At 34.9% G+C, this 21,624-nt stretch overlaps 1 protein-coding gene across 1 annotated transcript; it reads right to left on the bottom strand.

The window, feature by feature from the left end:
• Nucleotides 1-317: 317 nt before the first annotated feature.
• On the bottom strand, nt 318-15,827 carry LOC149420399 (putative inorganic phosphate cotransporter). Its single transcript, XM_089636125.1, has 11 exons — nt 15,582-15,827; nt 13,613-13,749; nt 12,052-12,231; nt 11,837-11,975; nt 10,802-11,028; nt 10,095-10,244; nt 7,266-7,398; nt 5,237-5,361; nt 2,951-3,070; nt 913-1,042; nt 318-751 (listed from the first exon to the last, which is right to left on the bottom strand). Exons 1-11 carry the CDS (start codon nt 15,652-15,654, stop codon nt 690-692), a joined length of 1,476 nt encoding a protein of 491 aa, XP_089492251.1. The 5' UTR covers nt 15,655-15,827; the 3' UTR covers nt 318-689.
• Between the last annotated feature and the right edge of the window lie 5,797 nt (nt 15,828-21,624).

Genomic DNA, 21,624 nt, shown 5'->3' with positions numbered 1-21,624 from the left:
GAGATCATATGTTCTGCATCTGCTTTAGGTTTGCAGACATGCAAAGGGAGGCAGACCAACAACTGATGCGACTTTAGTATGAGTGTGAGCTCGCTAAACTAGAGTCGTTCGGTGATCAATTTAATGATATGCAGCGATTTTTTCTCATATTTTCATGAAGATGTTTTTAATCGACTTAATAAAAAATGTTGGTGACTTTTGACTTTTATTTAAGTAAAACCAAATTTTACAATATTTATGTTTTGAATGTTTCGGTTCAGTTCAACTCCACACAAAAGGCCTTGAGGAAAATAATTTCCCTCAGGACCTATGTTATCTTTAGGGGTGCTGTGTGGTGTTGTTTTTAAGGAAATAAAGGAGAGGAAGTTCTGGGAAGGGAAAGCGAATCAGGGGTGGGTAGAAATCTGGGGTCAGTGTGTCCAAGAGTGAAAAATGTGTGAAGTCATCCCTCGTAGTTACAATAATGGAGAAAATTGTGTTCTCAGTTTTAGGCACTGTTGGTATTCTTCAATCAATAGTGCCTAAAACTTCTCAGTTTTAGGCACTATTAATATTCTTCACTGGGATTAGGACGTAAACTTCTCAGTTTGAGGCACTGTTGGTATTCTTCACTGAGATTAAGTCATAAGCTTCTCAGTTTTAGGCAAGTTGGTATTCTTTACTGGGATTAGGTCGTAAACTTCTCCGTTTTAGGCACTGTTGGTATTCTTCAGTGGGATTAGGTCATAAACTTCTCCAGATTTCTTGGAATCTGAAAGTAAAGCAAAAGTTAGTCACTCTCTCTACAGAGATATTTCTCTACAGCATGCATTCAGTGTTTCAGCCTATACATCAGGGTTAGTATTAGCACTCTATTGTAGACTGACAGCTATAACTACATGAGTATAAGTTATTTATAGTTTTATATCATACTTTCTCCCTTGGCTCTGATAGTATTCCATGGCTGTTCATCCCCACTGCCATAAATGAGGTACAGGACGTTTCCAAAGAAATAGGAACCAGCTGTCATCATGAACACAATCCGCCACTGTGTTATATCTGTCTGAAAAAGAAAAAAAAGCGTTAGTCAGCAGGTCTGAAAATCAGCGTTAACAGGTTGAAATTGAAACCGGTTCGGCATACAAATAAATAGAGGAGAAAAGTGAAATCGTTTTAGTAAAATTATTACATACAACAAGCAATCGAAACATGAAAGCAAAAAAAAAATCAAAAGTTCCACGTCCTCCGATGTTATACACTTGGTAAATATTTACACATTTTAATGCAATACGTAAATGTATCAATGCAATATTTAATGTACCAAAAAATTTGAACCCTGTGTTTAGTATATTTTCAGTGATATTTTATTGTAGTTGACAGCGCCGGCAAGGAAAGGTTAAACCACGAACTTACTGGTTTGTTAACCCGAAAGATACAGAGTAGGTCCCCTGTTGGAAGTCAAAAAATATCAAAATGGTAAGGAATCTAGATTTATCTTGAATGTCGACGTGGCCGCAGCGCCTTTTTACTATGTATACAGGGTGTATCGGCACGTACCCGACAAACTTTAACCAGCTATTCCTTAGCATATTTGGAGTAAAAAATCTTATGTGCACTTTGCTGTCCGGTAACGTTTTTTTAATAAAAAATTTACTATTCATATTTTCACCAGATGTCACCACTGTTTTATCCTTTGTCAAAGTTTGAAAACCCACCTGGCAATATTTTATTCGAATTCCGTTGAATAATGTACGTGTGTACCTATATTGGCGCGCTTTTACAATCACAACGAAATGGCACGGCACCATTCATCTCATTTTAACTATTATTATTTAGTGTGTGCGAAAGAGCGAAGACGCTTTTCGACATACTTGCTTATAACAGCTGTTGAACACGAAAAGCAATGCCAATGACAGTGATGTAGTGTGAAATTTTTTTTTTTTTTTAATTGAAAAAAAATGCTACCGGATAGCAAAGTGCCGATAACATTTTTTACTCCAAATGTGCTAAGGAATAGCTGGTTAAAGTTTGTCGGGTACGTGCCGATACACCCTGTATATATAGGTAGTAAATTAATAAATATAATAATTAATTATAATATTAATAATAAAGCATAGTAAGTAATACTTCATACATATAAATAGGTGTCCGGACTCATCAAAATGATAATTCATCACATCTTTAAAAAGTTATATAAAGTCATGGAAAGTGATGAAACAAAAACTTTATTAACTGGGTTAAGTAGGTTAGGTTAGGTTAGGTTAGGTTTAATTTTTTTTTCATCGTTTCTAATGACTTTATATCACTTTTTAAAAGTGTGTTGAATTGTCACTGTGTTGAGTTATCATGGAACCGTGTATCAAGTTAGACACCGACATAAAAACCACCGTCCACAATCAGCACTCATAAAATACCGAATAGTCCGCAATGGGCCCTGATGTGAAGCATGTAACTGGCAGATGAATAGAATTGAATCGGCATTTAGAATTGGCAGAATGATGCAGAAATCTCTGAGGCGTATGTGTTGTAAAAAATTGTATGACATTTAACAGTGCTAAAAATGTGGAAATCCGGAAAGCAAACAAAAATACAAGCCTAGGAACGCTTAGGCGAGTAAATTAGCCCGTCTTTCTATTTTACTCGCTGCTTTTTTACAATCGGATAGTCAACTAGCAGATTGTAAAAAAGCCGATGACACGGGGCTAGTTTACAAGCTGCTAGCGAACTCGCTGGCTTGTAGCTTGTAAACTAGCCCCGTGTCATAGATGCTTTAGATATTTTGGGCAGTTGAAGTGGAAGAACCACGAAGGGAGTGTAAGGAAATTAACATATATATTATGTGGTAGAAGAAATTGGGCCCATAGAAGACATGGCACGATCAAGTGAATCAAATTCTTGAGTCGGATAATAGAAGTTAAGATAAAAAGTTAGTTAGATAATTAATTAGTTAGTGGGTGTTTAAGGTACTTACTGGATCTTTTAAGATGAACCCTGTCAAAAGTGGAGCAACAATGCTGCCAATGTTGGAGATAGTTAAAGACACGCTCGCAATGATGGCGGCGTAGTTTGTCGACAGGTCCAAATGATTTAACTAAAATAATACGACAAAAACATATATTTCACAAGCCATCATGTTCACGTTCGCGATAAAACATAATATGTGTTTTGTAGGTATCGTACAGAACGTTCCGTTAAAACAACAATAATAAACCAGAAATACAACTGAATGACTTACAGGTTATTTTTTTATCGGGATTACGCACAATCCGATTTGCAGCACAACTTGCAGAACAGCATGTTGAACCGACAACCGAATTATTTATCATTATTTCGACGGCCCGAAAAGGGAATAATAATCATTTGGTAGTCGGTTTTGCCTACACACGATCCGACTTGCAGAAAAGAAGGATATTGGGTTCTGCAAAATCGGATCGTGTGGAGGGGCTGCTATTAGTCTTGGCATCGAAAGATGCCCACTTGAACGATAAGGATAGATTCCATGCATTCAATTTTGGACACAACCGCGCTCATTCCAAAATGTTATGTTAATACCGCACAAGAGTCCCTTGTTTTTGCTCCCTATCGACTGGAAATGGATATTTAATTTTTAGAATACAATTTTAAATGACGTCTGCACGTACGATAAACGATAAATATTCTAAATATTTTTTCTACAACATTTGCTATGCATTCCACGACAGGAACATTCGCGACATCTTTTCGTATTCGGTAGAAGCTGAATCAAGCTGGCGACCAAAATATTAGTTCTAAATAAATTAATTTTAATTCATAAAAACTACCCACCCACAGCTACCCGAATTTGGGCAGCTATAGCTCGAGTGGATGAAAAACATAATAACTGAAAAAAATGAATTCATATTTTTATTACAAAAACGTTTATAATTATTGTCAAAATAATCCTTTTTTGTTGAGGGGTATCGATAGTATTTAAAGCTTAATTTGGGTCCTTGCATGTTTCTAACAAGGGCAATTTCGAGGTAACGATTAAGGGGAACGGTTACGCGGCCTTTTTCATACAAACTTAAATTTGGATTTGAGGCAAAAAAACGCAACCAAACTGAATAATATCCGACTCAGATCAGAGTTGTTAGTTGTATAATGGCGCTACACCTCGTAACTTTTCCGCCAAATATGAACTCGATAGTTTGTGTTAGTTTTTTTTGTCTTAAATTATGAGGAGAGTATGCCTGATTGCCCTTGTTGACTAACCGCTCCTGGTATTTTGAATCTCCATTATTTCCCGTTAGCTGGACTATAAGTCAGCTTAAAAATAAATATTTATAAATAATGATAGTATGAAGTAGTATGTTACCATGAAGCCTGCAGCCGAGAAGGCATCGAGACCGAGGATGACCACCACGAAGATAACTAATGATAGTATGAAGTAGTATGTTACCATGAAGCCTGCAGCCGAGAAGGCATCGAGACCGAGGATGACCACCACGAAGATAACTAATGATAGTATGAAGTAGTATGTTACCATGAAGCCTGCAGCCGAGAAGGCATCGAGACCGAGGATGACCACCACGAAGATAACTAATGATAGTATGAAGTAGTATGTTACCATGAAGCCTGCAGCCGAGAAGGCATCGAGACCGAGGATGACCACCACGAAGATAACTAATGATAGTATGAAGTAGTATGTTACCATGAAGCCTGCAGCCGAGAAGGCATCGAGACCGAGGATGACCACCACGAAGATAACTAATGATAGTATGAAGTAGTATGTTACCATGAAGCCTGCAGCCGAGAAGGCATCGAGACCGAGGATGACCACCACGAAGATAACTAATGATAGTATGAAGTAGTATGTTACCATGAAGCCTGCAGCCGAGAAGGCATCGAGACCGAGGATGACCACCACGAAGATAACTAATGATAGTATGAAGTAGTATGTTACCATGAAGCCTGCAGCCGAGAAGGCATCGAGACCGAGGATGACCACCACGAAGATAACTAATGATAGTATGAAGTAGTATGTTACCATGAAGCCTGCAGCCGAGAAGGCATCGAGACCGAGGATGACCACCACGAAGATAACTAATGATAGTATGAAGTAGTATGTTACCATGAAGCCTGCAGCCGAGAAGGCATCGAGACCGAGGATGACCACCACGAAGATAACTAATGATAGTATGAAGTAGTATGTTACCATGAAGCCTGCAGCCGAGAAGGCATCGAGACCGAGGATGACCACCACGAAGATAACTAATGATAGTATGAAGTAGTATGTTACCATGAAGCCTGCAGCCGAGAAGGCATCGAGACCGAGGATGACCACCACGAAGATAACGGCGGTGGTAACGTTCCCCACCGGAACATATACCAGCGCCACCAGAGCGGCCGCCGGACCAAACGTTCCTGTAAAAGGTACGATAACATCAAAGTCTATATACATATACATATATATTTATGTGTGTATGTATATATATTTGTGTATGTGTGTATATAATATTTTTCACCTGCAACACTATTTGTAATTATATCATCATTAAAGGTTTTGCAGCACCTTAATACATTTCTCTCAATACTATGTAAAAATGTAATGAATATTCATTACATTGTATTTTAACTAATTAATTACATTCATCTCTTTTATCTGATTATTACATTCACCTCTTCTCTTTATAAATGCTAATCATTTTTTTTTAGCATTGTAATCCAAAAAAGGGAAATATTTATATTTTAATGTTATTTAGTAGATAATATTCTACCCCTTCAGTTTTGGACAAAGGCGGTTTAATGAAGAAATGAAAATCTACATCCACTCCTAATTTTTTTAAATATTTTTACCTTCTTACTATTGGGCGTATTTTAGATTTTGTGCAGCTGAGAAACATCCCTTTACTCTACACTAAGTGTTGGTTATCAGTTGTGCAGGGTTTGAAATACGATTATATTAATAGTAAGTAAGGCCCAAATTCTTAATTTGTATTGTTTACCTTTTATTCAAAATAAGTATAATGCATTGGTCATCATTAAATAAACCTAATATGGTGATTCGATGTATCAATGTATTGTATATGTCTATTTAAAAACAAAACATGTATTTTAAAAATAATATAATGTACGGTTCCCTGACAAAACAGAGCATTGAAGAAAAGTTTTAAAAGCCTATACTCGGTATTTACCATAGACATATGAATATTAGTAGACCTGCCCTAAGTGATTAAAAGCGTATTATCCCCACTCCCCATACCGGTTCCATTGGAGCCGGCTGGGCTCGCGTATGGCCTCAAGTGAAATTTGAAAACGTGACGTCATCATTCTTGTGCGAACTATGGTCGAGGCATCATCGGTTCATTTTACGAAATAACACGGCAAAATGTTGACTTGTACTATGAAAACTTGTAAAAATAGACGTGAAAAAGAGAATAAACCCAATTGTCGTATTACATTCCATACATAAGCATTATTTTACTTTATTTTAAGCATATTCACATCGTATAATATAGATCAGTTTTAGAAACATATACTATCACATCGAGAAACGTCTGGACGCGAAACACAAAGCTGGTTGGTTGCTGGGAAGTAAATTATGAACATTTATAAAAGTGTCTTAACTAAATACTTAAACGAAATATTCGACTCTGAAAATAGAACCGAATTTTTTTGCCGAATTTGGACTTCGCAAATTTGTTCATAACGTGGCGAGTAATTTGCGCTCCCATGTAAAAATGTCTATTCATTCAAAAGCAGATTTTACTTTTAAGAAGTAAATGGTGATATTATAATGCGAGATGCCTATTTACTGACAGATTGATTTATTGACGAATCACAGTCAGCCTTACGCCCTTCGTTCTTCAACAGTTGATTTTACCCCTCGCCATTATCTTCTCGTCTATTAATTCCTATGTCTGTGGTATTTACACAATTAAATAATACACATTTTTACAGGAGAGCAGAAACAAAAATTTTACTTAACTTTTAACTTTTTTTTTAACCACTAAATATTTATTTTTTAATAAGTATTAAATACTATAATACTAAAGTATTTATTTTTCCCTGAGGAAGGAACGATTGCTTCGAAACCGGTGGGCGTTTATTAAAAAATAAATATATTGTGGTTCAAATAAATTTAAATTGTTTCATTTATAATGGATAACCACAAATTTATACTTACTTTCAAAAGTATTATATATTACACTTATCCTATTGTTAATTGATTTAAATGTTGCATCAGGTTTACTGATATTAACACTTATTATCGCTGTCATTTTCCCCAAAAATCGTTATATTAAAATAAAATAATCAAGATTAGGTACCCAAAGTATTAGCCAGTTTTCTGATGGCTGTGGAGGAGAGGAGTCCAGAGTTGAGGAGATGATCAGCCACGAAGCCAACGATTACGGAGACAACCAAAGAAGCGATGTTCGGGAGCGCCGCTAGTAAACCCGTCTGTATTTCATCAAAATAAACATCAATAATTCTCCACGTTATTATAAAATAAATATCATTAATTCTCCAAGTTATTATAAAATAAATATCATTCATTCTCCACGTTATTATAAAATAAACATCATTCATTCTCCACGTTATTATAAAATAAACATCATTCCTTCTCCACGTTATTATAAATAAACATAATTAATTGTCCACGTTATTATAAAGAAAACATCATTAATTCTCCACGTTATTATTAAATAAAGATAATTCATTCTCCACGTTATTATAAAATAAACATCATTCCTTCTCCAAGTTGTTATAAATAAACATCATTAATTGTCCACGTTATTATAAAGTAAACATCATTAATTCTCCACGTTATTATAAAATAAACATCATTCATTCTTCACGTTATTGGAAAAATTTCAAAAAGCATTTTTGCTAGTACATTGCGATTTTGTCATGTTTCACGATTTTGATTTTTTTGTATTGTAGAAAATTGAAAGATTATCTATTTCTAACGTGCAAATTTATTTAATTGACTTTATTTAGTCTGCAACTGTTGAACCTTTATATATCTTTAATTAATTATTTCGATCAAAATTGCGTGTGTTTTTACCAAGTTCCATTTCTACGTTCAATTAAACAAATTCTGATTTCTTAATTAATTTTAGGTATGTAGGATTAATTTTGTGGTGTCTTATATAGCTCGCATCATAATTTTTGGAAAATATACAGTTTTTACACCAACTAGGACCAACTTTAAAAAATAATCAAGTCTTAAATTTCGTGAAGTATTCGTCAGGTTCAGTGACCATATAAATTTACTTTTTTAAGAACCTTGTCATTACAGTTTATAAAATTATATTAATATTGAACATTTTTTAATTTTATTTTTATACATAACTGAAGTGCCCCAGCAAGCCAGCTCCAATCATTTTTATTTATTTATTAAGTGTCATATTGAAGATTTCCACTGAATAACCCACATGGGGTGAAATATCGTGTTGCTCTAACTCGTTCTTTAGCCAACCTTTCTAAATAACACATCTGCCCTGATGATGGACACTGCTATGCTGTCCGAAAGGCTAAAGAAGGAGTTAGCGCAACACGGCATAACACCCCAAAAACAAATAACAAAAATACTTTTGGCCGTGAAAATCTTAAATCATATTTCACATTATTACCCTCCATCAGTATTCTGAGCATATTAGAATATATTCATATTCTAATAAGTATATATTATGGTAGTTAGTCCTAGAATTTCTCTACATAAAATTAAATCCCGTCTTGTATTAATCTAATATTGATGGAAACTTATAATCAAAATAAAAATTGAAAAAAAATAAAAATATTTACAAATTTTGGCGAAAATACCCAGCCCTAAAGTTTAATTTGTAGGTAAAACATTATTTAATTAATTATTAACGGCTTTTTTATTCATGTACATAGTAAAAATTATACAATATTTTATATAACTGAACTTCCTCAGTAACATAATTTTGAATTTATTTCAGATTCAAGAAATTTTATAAAGATCTGGAAGGCTATAGATATGTCTTGTGGATCTTGCTACTACAGTGGATTTTATATATTTGATAAATTCGCACGAGAGATTGGCAGAAGGTTAAATTAATTTAATAATAATTATATAGGGCTTGTTAATTTTTTAAGAGAATTGCATTTTTTTTAATATATTCCACATGAACCACGAAAACAAAGATTTGAAATGAGTCCTCGGTAGAAACGAAACTCCTCCTAGCGCTGATTTTCCCTACATTTCAATATAGTGTGGAAACATGAACTCTTGGAGCCAGCGACAGAAAGCGCCACCCTCAGTGGGATATCAATTGTCTGTTGACAGCGAATTCTAAGTTACTTGGGACATGTTGCTCATCAAAAAGTGACCATGGCACGTGACCATATTTTTGGCACCAGGTGGGTTCGAGAATGCTTTCAATAAACTACGATACCAATCGTACGTTGACTGCCGAAGAACGTAGTAAGGTTCGCTAAAGTAAGCTAGTAGCTACGGTTTTCAGTGCAGTCCATTGTGGGGCGTTTCTGCACAGGATTTGAATGTTCATTTTTAGCCGAACCGCCAGGCGTAGCGACGAAGAAATGAGTTAGGTGGGTAAATTATAACACATTTGTAAAAGTGTCTAACTAAATAGTCCAACAAAATTTTTAAATTTGGAAAAAACCTGAAATTTTGTTTATCCGATTTGGGATTTGTAGTTAAGTTTTTTTCGCAGCCAGAAATTTGCGTGCTATTGTAAAAATGACAAGTAATTCATAAGCAAATTTTATTTTCAAGGACTAAATAGTGATTCTTATAATGTGAGTTGCCTGTTTACTGTAAGGTTTATTTATTAACAAATCACATAAAGGGAGACGGTCACACCGCCTTCCCGCTCCTCAGACTTGGTTTGTTAGCCTTTCCTCGATTGGCTGGACTATCAATTTGAATGTTTATTGTTGAAGTGATCAAATATTACAGGGGTCTGGTAAATCACGCATTGGTGTTCGCAACTTTCCACGCAGTGCGGGAACCACGAGGAGTGGGGGAGGCTTGTCTACGATGGAAACTGAAGTAAATGTCACGTCCTTGTGAGATATGATATAGATGTCAATGAGAGAACGACTAAAGAAGAAGAAATTAAAGCCAGTGTTAGACAACCTATGATTTATTGGAAGTACATTCTTACATCTTGCAGCTCGATCCCCAAAGCCAGCTTGAAGTAGGTAGGTGTCTCCATGGTCATTATGGTGTAACCGTAGAACGCACCCACCTGCGTCAGGATCAGCACCAGGACGGGCGGGCTCGTCAGGATCTCTCTCCAGGGAATTTGCTTGCTCTGGAACAGTTATAATCCATTATGTTTTTGACATTTTGCAATAAAGTTGTGATATTCGATGGCCTTTTAGAAAGGGGTTTCATGGCGAAATTAGTCTTAAAAAATTCCTTCTCTCGGCAAGGAAAAAATATGAGCTCGAATCCCAATGGCACCTTTTCTCTGTTCTGTGTGATTTTTTTTATTGATTGTTGCTTGAATATTGTATCAATTGATATTTTGTATTATTTAAATTAAAATATCTTTTCCAATATCGACTGGTCCAGGCCAAAAAGGCGTAAGTGACAAATCGTTGGTACATTCGGGAGAGCGAACACATTTTTACAGAATTTGTAAATATGATATTTGTTATTTTTTGGTGACCAGACAAAACATAATAACAGTGAAAAACAGGACATGATAAACTAACAGTCTAGGTTGGGTAAGTTTAGATAAGGTTAAAAAAAACTTTAGTTTTCTTCACTTTTTTCTGTTTTGTTACTCTTTTGTTTTGTCGTAGAAACGGTTTTTCATAAATGAAATGTTTTTTGAATGAATATCGAAAATTGTGCAAATCTCACCGCCTTTCCTAAATTATTTTCTTGGCCGAGGGACTTTTCGATAAAGTTCTTCTCCTCTATCGAAATGGTTGTGTGGTCGGCGGGCGATTCGGATCCGCAGCGCGCCCAGACGAGGCCGTTGAGGATGGACAAACCGCCGAAGAAGTAGAAGATCCACGGCCAGGCCAGCGAGCTGGTGGCAATGTAGGCGGCTATGGGCGTCACCAAAACGGCCGCCGTCGACACCCCTGGAATAGTACGAATGAGAGTATCCTAGGGATTGAATCAGGCACATCAAAGTTAAATGTACATATGAGCCTTACACGAATTAAGAGGGATGATCTGGTTTATCAAAACGTCCAAATTATCATTGATTCTTTTGCTTGCCATGAATCATTTTTTTAAAACAAAAGTGTCTCGATCGGGGATAGCAACGTCTCTTGTCGTATGTCCAAAAAGATGGGGAAATTAGCTAAGTCTAAAGTTTTCAACCAGAACTTTGGAGACCTACACCAAAAAGAAAGGATGCAGTGGTTTCTTTTGCTGCGGTGATTGCAGTGCCAAAAATCGGGATGTGAATGGGACAATATATCCATTAACGCTTTTTCATATTGCCAAAAAGTCTGATAGTGAACTTGAGGAATATTTCCATTACGAACTCTCTCCTGTACTAATGCCTCTTTTCTCAGAGGAACGATGTATATATTTTATTCATCTTTCAAACCTCTACCAAATTTTAATGAAATAGAAAAAAGAAGCAGCAAAAAATATGTAGTTTTTGGAGGATATCTACTGCACAAAGTTCTATGGGGTCGTGTTCAACCTTTTTCTGCAATTTTCCAGGAATACGTAGGAATAAGTATGTATATATCAGTATGGTGCCAATGCAATAATGTGCAATTGCAAGTGCCATAATTTCAGTCAGTTTTTTTTCAAAATGGCGGCGCAAGATCGCCAAGGTCGAAAACTCGAACAGGCCTTTTAAGATACTAATCAAGCATTTTTTGTTAAAAATAGGACAAAATTGTTATTTGAATAATTGCAGTAAAATAATACCAAGATAAACAAAGATCCCAAGTCGACAGCGTTCAGAAACTGGTACCCACTTTCCGAGGAGGGTGTGTATTGAGGGGAAGATGAAAGATTGACAAAATCCACAACACATTCTCGTGAAGCAAACGCCTTTCCATCCGCCCTGGAATTTTTTAAATGTTAAAAGATTTTTCTAAATAGTAACTCGGATGGAAATCGCTTGATTATGACTGACTCACCAGGTATGCAGCGAGCGGCGTGAGAAGAGACAGTGCGCCCCCCAGGACGGCAGTGAGGGTGATAAAGCGCTTTCCGCCGTACCTGCAGACCATGTAGCCCCCCGCAGGGGAGGCCGCCAGATCCCCCCAGCTCGCGGAACTGAAGATCACACCTTGAATGGACTTCGGCCAGTCGAACGTCTGGAAAGGTCTCTCATTAATAGAATAACTTAAATTGCTAAATTGATGAATGCTAAAAGATGGAAGAGAATATGTAAAGTACTCGTATTAATTAATCTAAGGCTACAACATGGTTTTTTCTGTTACGATTCACTAGAAAAACCCATATACATACCTTTACCGTTTTTTTTTTATAATTTTTGTTTAACTTTTTTTACTATACCAATTTAATAGGTTTCTCTCGATCACCAGGTACTAGACTCTTGCTCGTATCATGGTAGTCGTAGATATATTTATTTATTTATTGCATCTCAATAAAAATTAACCTCACTTGGACTAAGCCTATATCGAGGTTAAAAAGTTACATTTGTTTGAAGCAAACATAGAGTAATCACAAACATAAAGTACTACTACATAAAAACACAAAATATTTAAAAATAAAGAAAAAAAAACGTATTTGATGAGTAACAGATAAGTAATTTGACATTGTATCGTAACAATATGTGAACCATAATACTTATTAATCATTATTCGCAAGAAGATAATAAAGACATAATATAAATATAATAAATAATAAAGATTTTTTTTCTTATTCTAAAATATATTTGTATACAGTTTTTTTACATGGTTTTCGACTTCCACACTAGACACATGTCCGTATAATATTACTTGATGTAATAAGTAGGATAATAATAATATCATAGCTATTGCGATTTCATTATTATGTACAAAGTTGAAATTAATCTAAATTAAATTAATTAAAGTAAATTCAAACACTCGTTTGAATTTAGTGATATGAAAGAATTTGTAAAAACAAGATTTAGAGAGAATATTATTTTATAAACCGCGTTAAGAACTCATGTAATATACTGGGTACCGGGTACTGGGTACCATGTACTGGGTACCGGGTACTGGGTGCCGGGTACTAGGTGCCGGATACTGGGTGCCGGATACTGGGTGCCGGGTGCCGGGATCTGGATGCCGAGTACTGTGTGCCGGGTACTGGTACCAGGTACTAGGCACAAGTGGAATACTGGTACCGGGTACTGGGTACCGGGTACCGGGTACTGTAACTGGGTACTAGGTACGAGTAGTGGTAGTAATGATTCCTGGGTACTGGGTTCTGGGTACAGGTACCAGAATCTCGGTACCGGGTACACAGAACCGGGTACCGGATACTGGGTACCGGGTACTGGGTACTAGGTAATGGGTACCGGGTTCTGGGTACGAGTACCGGGTACTGGGTAACGGCTACTGGTTACCGGGTACTGGGTACCGGGTACTGGGTAACGTGTACTGGGTAACGTGTACTGGGTACAGAGTACTGGATACCGGGTACTGGGTACTGGAAACCGGATAACATATGCCAAATACTGGGTACCGGTTATTGGGTACTGCCTACCTGCACTGTGGAATTGTGGAGGGTTCCGTCCGTCATGCCAAGAATGGCGACAGATAGAGAGCCCCGCACGAAGCACACGCAACACACAGACAGGAAAAGGAGAATTGTCTGAGTGTGTCTCCTTCCGTAACCCCGAACTAGAGAAAAAAACACACATTTTAAATATTTATTTTTATTTTTTCCAATATTAATCTTCTAACTTGTAGATAACACACAGTAAGTACTTTTTAACGAAATGTCTTTTGTAGGCACCACTCTAGTAATTACAATAACTACTCTTCTCGTGGAATAGGTTCCTATAATGTCGGAATTCGTTCGATCAACCACGAAGCGGTTAAATATAGTCATGTATTAACTGCTCGTTAAGTAAGCTTCGTCCAGACACTCCCAACAACGCACGTGAGCCGTTCCCAAATGGCAAGTAAGTTAATAAATACTTGAACATTGATGAGAAAGCTTGAAATTCCAAAAAAATTAGAATATTACACCGAAACTTGTTGATCTAAAACTAAAACAATATCATGTTCTAGTAAGAGTAGTTATGTAGAGAAGTTATTACCACCGTGTTTAAACTAAATGTTTTGTTAGTTAAATATCTAAAACTATTTTACGATAGGTAAATGCTTTGCAGTATGCAAAACTTATAAGTTTATTTATCTAGTACCGTCTAGTTTTAGATAAATTCAATGTTTGATAACATTTGATGTTTCGTACTTTACAATGGTGGATGGAATTTAAGTGGATATTGAACAGTTCATTTCAACATATTATTGAGATTCAGAGCTGGAATGAACAGGTTTGAACTTTACTGATTTTACGGCGATCTTTTATAGTTTTGACATAAATAATTACTAATGACATTCACATCAGTTTCAGCGGCAATCACTTAAAAACTTTTTTGATTAAAACTCTTTCAACCTAAGGCTGAGGTCAGACGAGCGTAATTTTGTGAGTAATTTCGTATAAAAGTCCGGTTTGTGTCGCATGTGACTTGAAATGAGTTATCTACCGACCCAATTGTGACATTTACGCGACTCAAAAAACGCAACTCACAATTTACGCTCCTCTGACCTCAGTCTAATTTTACAAATGCTATTTAAGGCGATGCCATACGTAGGTAGTAATGCAAAATCATGTATTTTTGGTTTGAAAATTTGGTCGCCTAGAAATGTTTCAGATACTTTAATTAAATATTGCGAGTAGAATACATCTTGGCCTTTGAAATAATCGAGTATTTTTTAGATAAGTCTTTTTATAAGCCCAGAAAAAAATAATGTAAAGGCCTATGAAAACTGCTTTAAAGTTCAAAATCTCTTACTTACGAACCCATTTAACCCATTATGATTTTATTGTATAAAGTGGAAAATTAAGTTATTTATAAAATGATCGAAAAAAAATTAAATATTTATGCCTGAACATCCACAAAATAAAATAAAAGGCACTTTTTGGCCATGTTTTTTTCTTGCATAAAATCAAAACAGGTGGATGGTGTTAAGCGGGAATTTAAACCTTATCGCCATCTACGCAAGGGTTGTTATTGATAGCGGCTCAATTTAAAATATTACCTCACGTAGTGCATCGCCTTAAACACGGTGTACGGAATCTCGTAGAACAAGCGGCAAACTGCTGAATCTACATCACATTTAGAGTCGATTTTATAGTATAACTTTTTTTATATAATTGGAACTTTGGTTTTCGAGTAAATTGAGTCTGAAGTTAAAATTTTTTTGGTTCTAATTTGAAAAAAAAATCGGTTGCTAGAGAGATAATATCAACCAAGTGTTGGAAGGGCTAGACTCGACTCCAAAAGTTTTTTTAATCTTTTAGTTGAAAACTTCAGATTGATAAAATAAAGTTTTGTTGTGTTCTCTCCCGCTTGTACTACGAATTTCCAGACACCGTGTATAGTTCGAAATTATAGTGATCTTTGTCAATTTTTTTAAAATAGAAATTAAATTGCTTGGCAAACCTTTCTTCTCAGCCTCCACAACGTCATACTCGTATTTTGCAGAATCATTTTCCCTTTTAGACATCGAAAGCATCAATTCCAAATCAATAGCTAGATTAGAATAGATAGATAACCTCCGCAAATAACTGCCGATTTCAATATTTTAGCAGAACGAATGGCCAATATATTGTTTGTTTATGTTCTTATTGGAACATTTAATTAGTTAAATAATACTTTTTCAACATAATAATATTTCACTAGAAACTAACTACAAGGTAGTTTAAAAACGACTGCGCGGCTCCCTAGCAATAGGTACCAGTAAATATTGTCAGATTCTTAAATTATGCAAATACAAGAGTAAGATAAATTATTGCCTTATATAAATGTACCATAAAACAAACATGATAATTTAATGTACCACGAGAAGCCAGTACCGCACTTCCGTGTGCATTCAAATAAAAATAAACTAATAATAAAATTTCCCAATTAAAATTTAATTCATTATGTAAATAGTATTTTGATATAGTTTGAATTCGTCGCAATTAATTAAAATGTGAGCGTCGAGCGAACCCCCCTTATTATACCCTCGTCTTGTATCGCCTTACGGCACAACTACCATTTACATGAAGGACAGTTATTGTAGTCTTCTGTCGTCTTAACGGACAAGTGCCATTTACATACAGAATAGTCTGTATGTAGAATAGTCTGCATAGTCTTGTGTCGCCTTAACGGCACACGTGCCATTTACATACAGAATAGTCTGTATGTAGAATAGTCTGCATAGTCTTGTGTCGCCTTAACGGCACACGTGCCATTTACATACGGGATAGTTATTTATAGTCTTGTGTCGCCTTAATGGCACACGTGCCATTTACATACGGGATAGTTATTTATAGTCTTGTGTCAGTCAGGATGTATATTATGGTATGTGTATAGTTCGAAACTCAAGTGATTGTCAATTTTGTAAAAATAGAAATTAAATTGATTGGCAAACCTTTTTTTCAGCCACCACAACCTCATACTCGAATTTTGCAGAATCATTTTCCCTTTTAGACATCGAAAACATCAATTCGAAATCAATAGCTAGATTAGAATAGATAGATAAACTCCGCAAATAACTGCCGATTTAAATATTTTAGCAGAACGAATGGCCAATATATTATTTTTTTGTGTAAATTAATAAAAAAATCAAAAAAATGTATGAACGTGTAAAGGAAACAACTTTAAAAAAAATACATTATTATAGCTAAGATTATCTTTGACAGTTTTACTTGTTTAACTTTTTTGCTTTCTTGTAAAATTATTTACAAAATAAATAAAAACCCACTTTTGTGCTTGAAATCGAATGTTTCTAGACTCCGTTTGTCAAGCGATTTTAATGCATATTACCTACATTGTGACAATATAAGCATACCAAGAATATACACATTTTTGCTTATAGCTTCCTCTTAAAGAAATTAATTTTTCACGATTTTAGAGGCAAGTTTGACAATTCTTTGGGGTAATTAAAAAAATATATCTTGCCTTTTTTACAATGCAAATATAATTAATTATATAAGTATTATATGATACTTGCTTTTCTTCGCATTTCTTCGGTGTTCTGTTTTGTCACTGTTGTGTTTTGTGATGGTAGGTATCATTGGATGCCTGTATCTGTATGATCGGGTGGCCCTGCGACTAGCGTTATCAGCGTCAATAGTACCAGGACAGGAGAAACAACATAATACTAGACAGTCACGACTACATACATATAAGCACGGTCCAAACACGTTTACATCACAACTCACCCGACAGAATCTGCTTCTCTGGACTGTTTGCATATCAATTTTCTATAGGTAAAATGTTACAGAGTGATTAGGTGTTACCTCCCATACCGGAGGGGGTACACCACATCCCCCAGCCGAGAATTTAGTGCGATAACTGAGAAGGTGTTGTTTTATATTAATTTGTTTCATATCAATTTTCTATAAGTAAAATGTTACAGAGTGCTTCGATGTGGGGTACACCACATCCCCCAACCGAGAATATAGTGCGATAACTAAGAAGGTGTTGTTTTATATCAATTTGTTTCAAATCAATTTTCTATACCTAGGTAAAATGTTACAGAGTGATTCGATGTGGGGTACACCACATCCCCCAACGGAGAATTTAGTGCGATAACTAAGAAGGTGTTGTTTTATATCAATTGGTTTCATATCAATTTTCTATAGGTAAAATGTTACAGAGTGCTTCGATGTGGGGTACACCACATCCCCCAACCGAGAATATAGTGCGATAACTAAGAAGGTGTTGTTTTATATCAATTTGTTTCAAATCAATTTTCTTTACCTAGGTAAAATGTTACAGAGTGATTCGATGTGGGGTACACCACATCCCCCAACGGAGAATTTAGTGCGATAACTAAGAAGGTGTTGTTTTATATCAATTTGTTTCATATCAATTTTCTATAGGTAAAATGTTACAGAGTGATTCGATATGGGGTACTACCACATCCCTCAATGGAGAATTTAGTGCGATAACTAAGAAGGTGCTGTTTTATATCAATTTATTTTATGTACACCTGTCTATAATATTATGGTTGTTTTTTATGTAATTCTGTTATGTTTATTATCTTAATTTCATAACACAAGGAGGATATCTATAATTATTGGTTGAATTTTTGGTAAAATGCAAAAAGATATGGAATTCAACTTCTGATTTCCCAAAGATTTATACGTAACAAATACTAAAAATACAAATAATAAACTTAGATTAACTCAAAAAACTATTCAGTATTCAATGATTACAGTTAAAATGATATAAACAAAAAGATCAGATATAAAATGATCGTAATCAAATGATCGTAATCAAATGATCGTAGGCAATAATAAGCGAATAATAATCTAGGTTAATATATATAAAGAAAATAAAGCAATTTCAATAAAAGAAACGTTGGAGTTGTTCGCTTCAAAATTTACGGTCTATAATCGATGTTACATATGATCTTTTGCAAACGATCTTTTTGCTTACAATCACTTGATTACGATCAAAGCGTCGGTTACCGTATTGTTCAGGATTTAAGAATATATATCATATTTTTCCTTACTAATTTTTAACCCTTTCAGATCTGAATTAAAACTGGCAAAGGTAGAACATATTTCATGATTGCGAACGATTTGTAAATTTTTGTGTTGTTTTTTACAATAATTTAGAAGGTATTGCTACTTTCCCCTTAAAAATACCCTTGAAATTTCCTTCTATAATTCGATCTATACTAAACACAAAAATAATAAAAAATGGCTATCGTCTAATCAAATATAAAAATGACGCGCAAAGCAAATAGTTATACTAGCGAATGGAAAACAACACCACCAAATTTAATTCCCTCTTGTTAGCTGGGAAAAAATTCTAAAATCCATGTACATTTAAATTAATATACACGCTTCCTTTACTAATATAGATCCATTATTAAAATAATTTTGCCGAAAGGACTACAAGAATATAACATGGATTAATTTAAAAAAAATATTGTTACAAAAATATTCATTTTATGGCGGGTGAAGTTTACAGATTGGCCATTTTCATAATATGCAAAATAACAGTTAGTTAATTATACTATTCCGATTTAGTTAACATTTTATGTGACAAATAATACGTTAATAATTAATTAAACAATGAAAAGCATAATATTTTATATGAATTAAGACAATTGGGGAATGTGAGAGATTGATGAAGGGAGAATGGGAGGTTAAAGTGTAGAATGTATGGGTATTGTGATTGAAATGTATTGCAGTAAGGATCGATGTAAGGATATTGATGTAAGGATCCAGAGTTATTTGTGTTTAGAAAGTATGGAGTTGATTTTCGGTTTTTAGAATATCAGGAATAAGGTGGAGGTTTTGGGAGCTAGATAGGTGAATTATCTTTGTGCTGATGTAGTATGAAGTTTAGGTACATTGTAGTGTCGTTTGGTTATATATCTATATTATATATCTGGTCTGATTGTGTTGTTAGAGTGTTTTGTATTGGATTTGTATAAGAAATTTATAAATTTTAAATGGAATTGACGTATATTTAAGACATTATATTCGAAAAAGAGTCGAATTGAGGAATATTTTGTCGGTCGCTTGTTGATAAAACATATTACAATAATAGTTTAAGCACAGCCACCCCAAATGATGATGCCGTATACTAATATGAATTGGCAGAGAACACGGTATACTGATTTAATTCATTAATTTCTCGGAAGATTTCATTCAATTTATATAGGTGTTTCAGGCAAATAATTATTGTTTATATTTGTTATCCTTTGTGCTTTGCATAAAAACTTGTTTTGTGATCATAAGTTTATCTTTAAATAAATAATATTATATTATATTTGAGATTACATTCAACATTTTATGTTGCCTCGAATGGAGGTTCAATCGCTCCTTTTGATTTTGCCTTTTTGGTTCGTTTTAATTTTTTTTATTTTGCAGCTAGCATCGAAGAAGTTAACATTAAATTTTGGTTATTTACGATAAAAATTGGAAGAAGAAACATGTTTCTTTAAAAAATATATATTTTATACCACAAACTTTTAACATCACAAATGTGAATAAAAATAAAATAACAATAAAAAATTTAATATATTTATTTTTCAATTTGACTACAAGTTGTGGATATTCTCAGTATCGCCTTGGTGAAAGATTACTATTCATAATGTTGAGAAGTTGCTTGCAATGGCTTTAATCGTGTTTGATGCCTAGATCTTGTGATGTTTGGATACTCACATAAAATAAACGAGACAAACATACTCCAAAAATTTTTTTGTTTAGAATATGAGAAGATTTATGGACAGACAGGCCTGGAGTAAACAGATTCCCACGGGAAAGGAGAGACCGGAGCGACAGTCGAGGCTTGAACTTGGGTGCATTGACAGCCCCGAGAAATGGATACAAATCAGAAGTGTTGTTTGAAATTACAGTTAATTATTGAATTCAAATGGTATTAGAGAATATTGTGGAATTTTGAACTAAAGTGAAATATTATTGAACCGGTTTTTGTGTGAAGTGAAAGTGGTTGGACTCAGTGAGAAAACAATTAATAATAATGACAATAAGGAACAATCGGATAATTTGTAGAGCGCCGTTTTGTAAAAACCCACCTCAGGGGCGCCAGGTGTTGTGCAATCGCGATTGTGTTATAAAGTTGTGTTGATTTAAACGTGATTTCGTATACAGTTCGAACTAGATTGCTTGTCTTAAAAACATGAAAATAATAAAAATAATGATCGCGTTTTTAAAACAAAGTGAACATATAAAGGCAGGAAGTGTTTAATCGGGCTAAGTTATTGATTTGGCGAGATGGCATTCTATCCACGGAGACCGAAACCCAGAGAATCAAATAGATTATTAACTGTGGGTTCGAATCCTAACAGATTAGGGAGGTACAATTTTATTTACAGGAATATTTAATTACCCTTTTATAAGCGTAGGGAGGAGGTCGAAAATTAAAGTGATTTAGCTATATAGTGTAACCAGGTAAGCTTCACGCTGAGAATGAGAGGTGCCTAACTGGGTGAGTTTTTTATATTATTTATTAAATTCCAGAGGACCCCCTTTAAAAGACGGATACAACTAAGTTTACGACACCTGCCGCCCGAATAATGTTATCATTAAAAGGAATACCCTAGACGGATTGTCAATCAGCTGTGAGTGAGAGACAGGCCAATGACTTTTCATATATAGGCCGAGAGGCGCGGAGTACAGTCAGTCAAAGGGGAAGTTTTGCTAGCGTATGCCGTCCCAAATTGAAAGCGTTCGGATGCAACCAGACGGAACAAAATGAAAACTTTTCTTCTGTTATTTGACTTTTCTAATTTAATACTTTTCATCTATTGTTTGACTTTCTAAGTTACGAATTGGGATGCACGAAAACAAATCTAAAGTCGAAAGAGGGAGATGGTAATCTCCGAAATAAAACTACCAACCGAACAACTTTTCTCAACAGGTATCTTTCGAGAGGTAGGCAGCCTCTTTAAATTAAATGCAAAACATCAAACCAATTATCCGTTTATACCTTACCTGAGAGGATAGGTATTCAG

This window comes from Hesperophylax consimilis, chromosome 10, assembly GCF_061612785.1.
Source record: "Hesperophylax consimilis isolate HC1 chromosome 10, BYU_Hcon_1.0, whole genome shotgun sequence".
NCBI classification, from domain to species: Eukaryota; Metazoa; Arthropoda; class Insecta; order Trichoptera; family Limnephilidae; genus Hesperophylax; species Hesperophylax consimilis.
This window is presented reverse-complemented; position numbering and strand designations above follow the sequence as displayed.

Bases quoted from the DNA above. Each gene is read 5' to 3' on its own strand.
- LOC149420399 (XM_089636125.1), bottom strand. From the start codon at position 15,654: ATGCTTTCGATGTCTAAAAGGGAAAATGATTCTGCAAAATACGAGTAT. The intron at 13,750-15,581 runs GTTTGCCAAGCA...TTTTTTCTCTAG, and splicing joins TGTGGAGGCTGAGAAGAAAG to TTCGGGGTTACGGAAGGAGA. The intron at 12,232-13,612 runs GTAGGCAGTACC...AGACCTTTCCAG, and splicing joins TCCACAATTCCACAGTGCAG to ACGTTCGACTGGCCGAAGTC.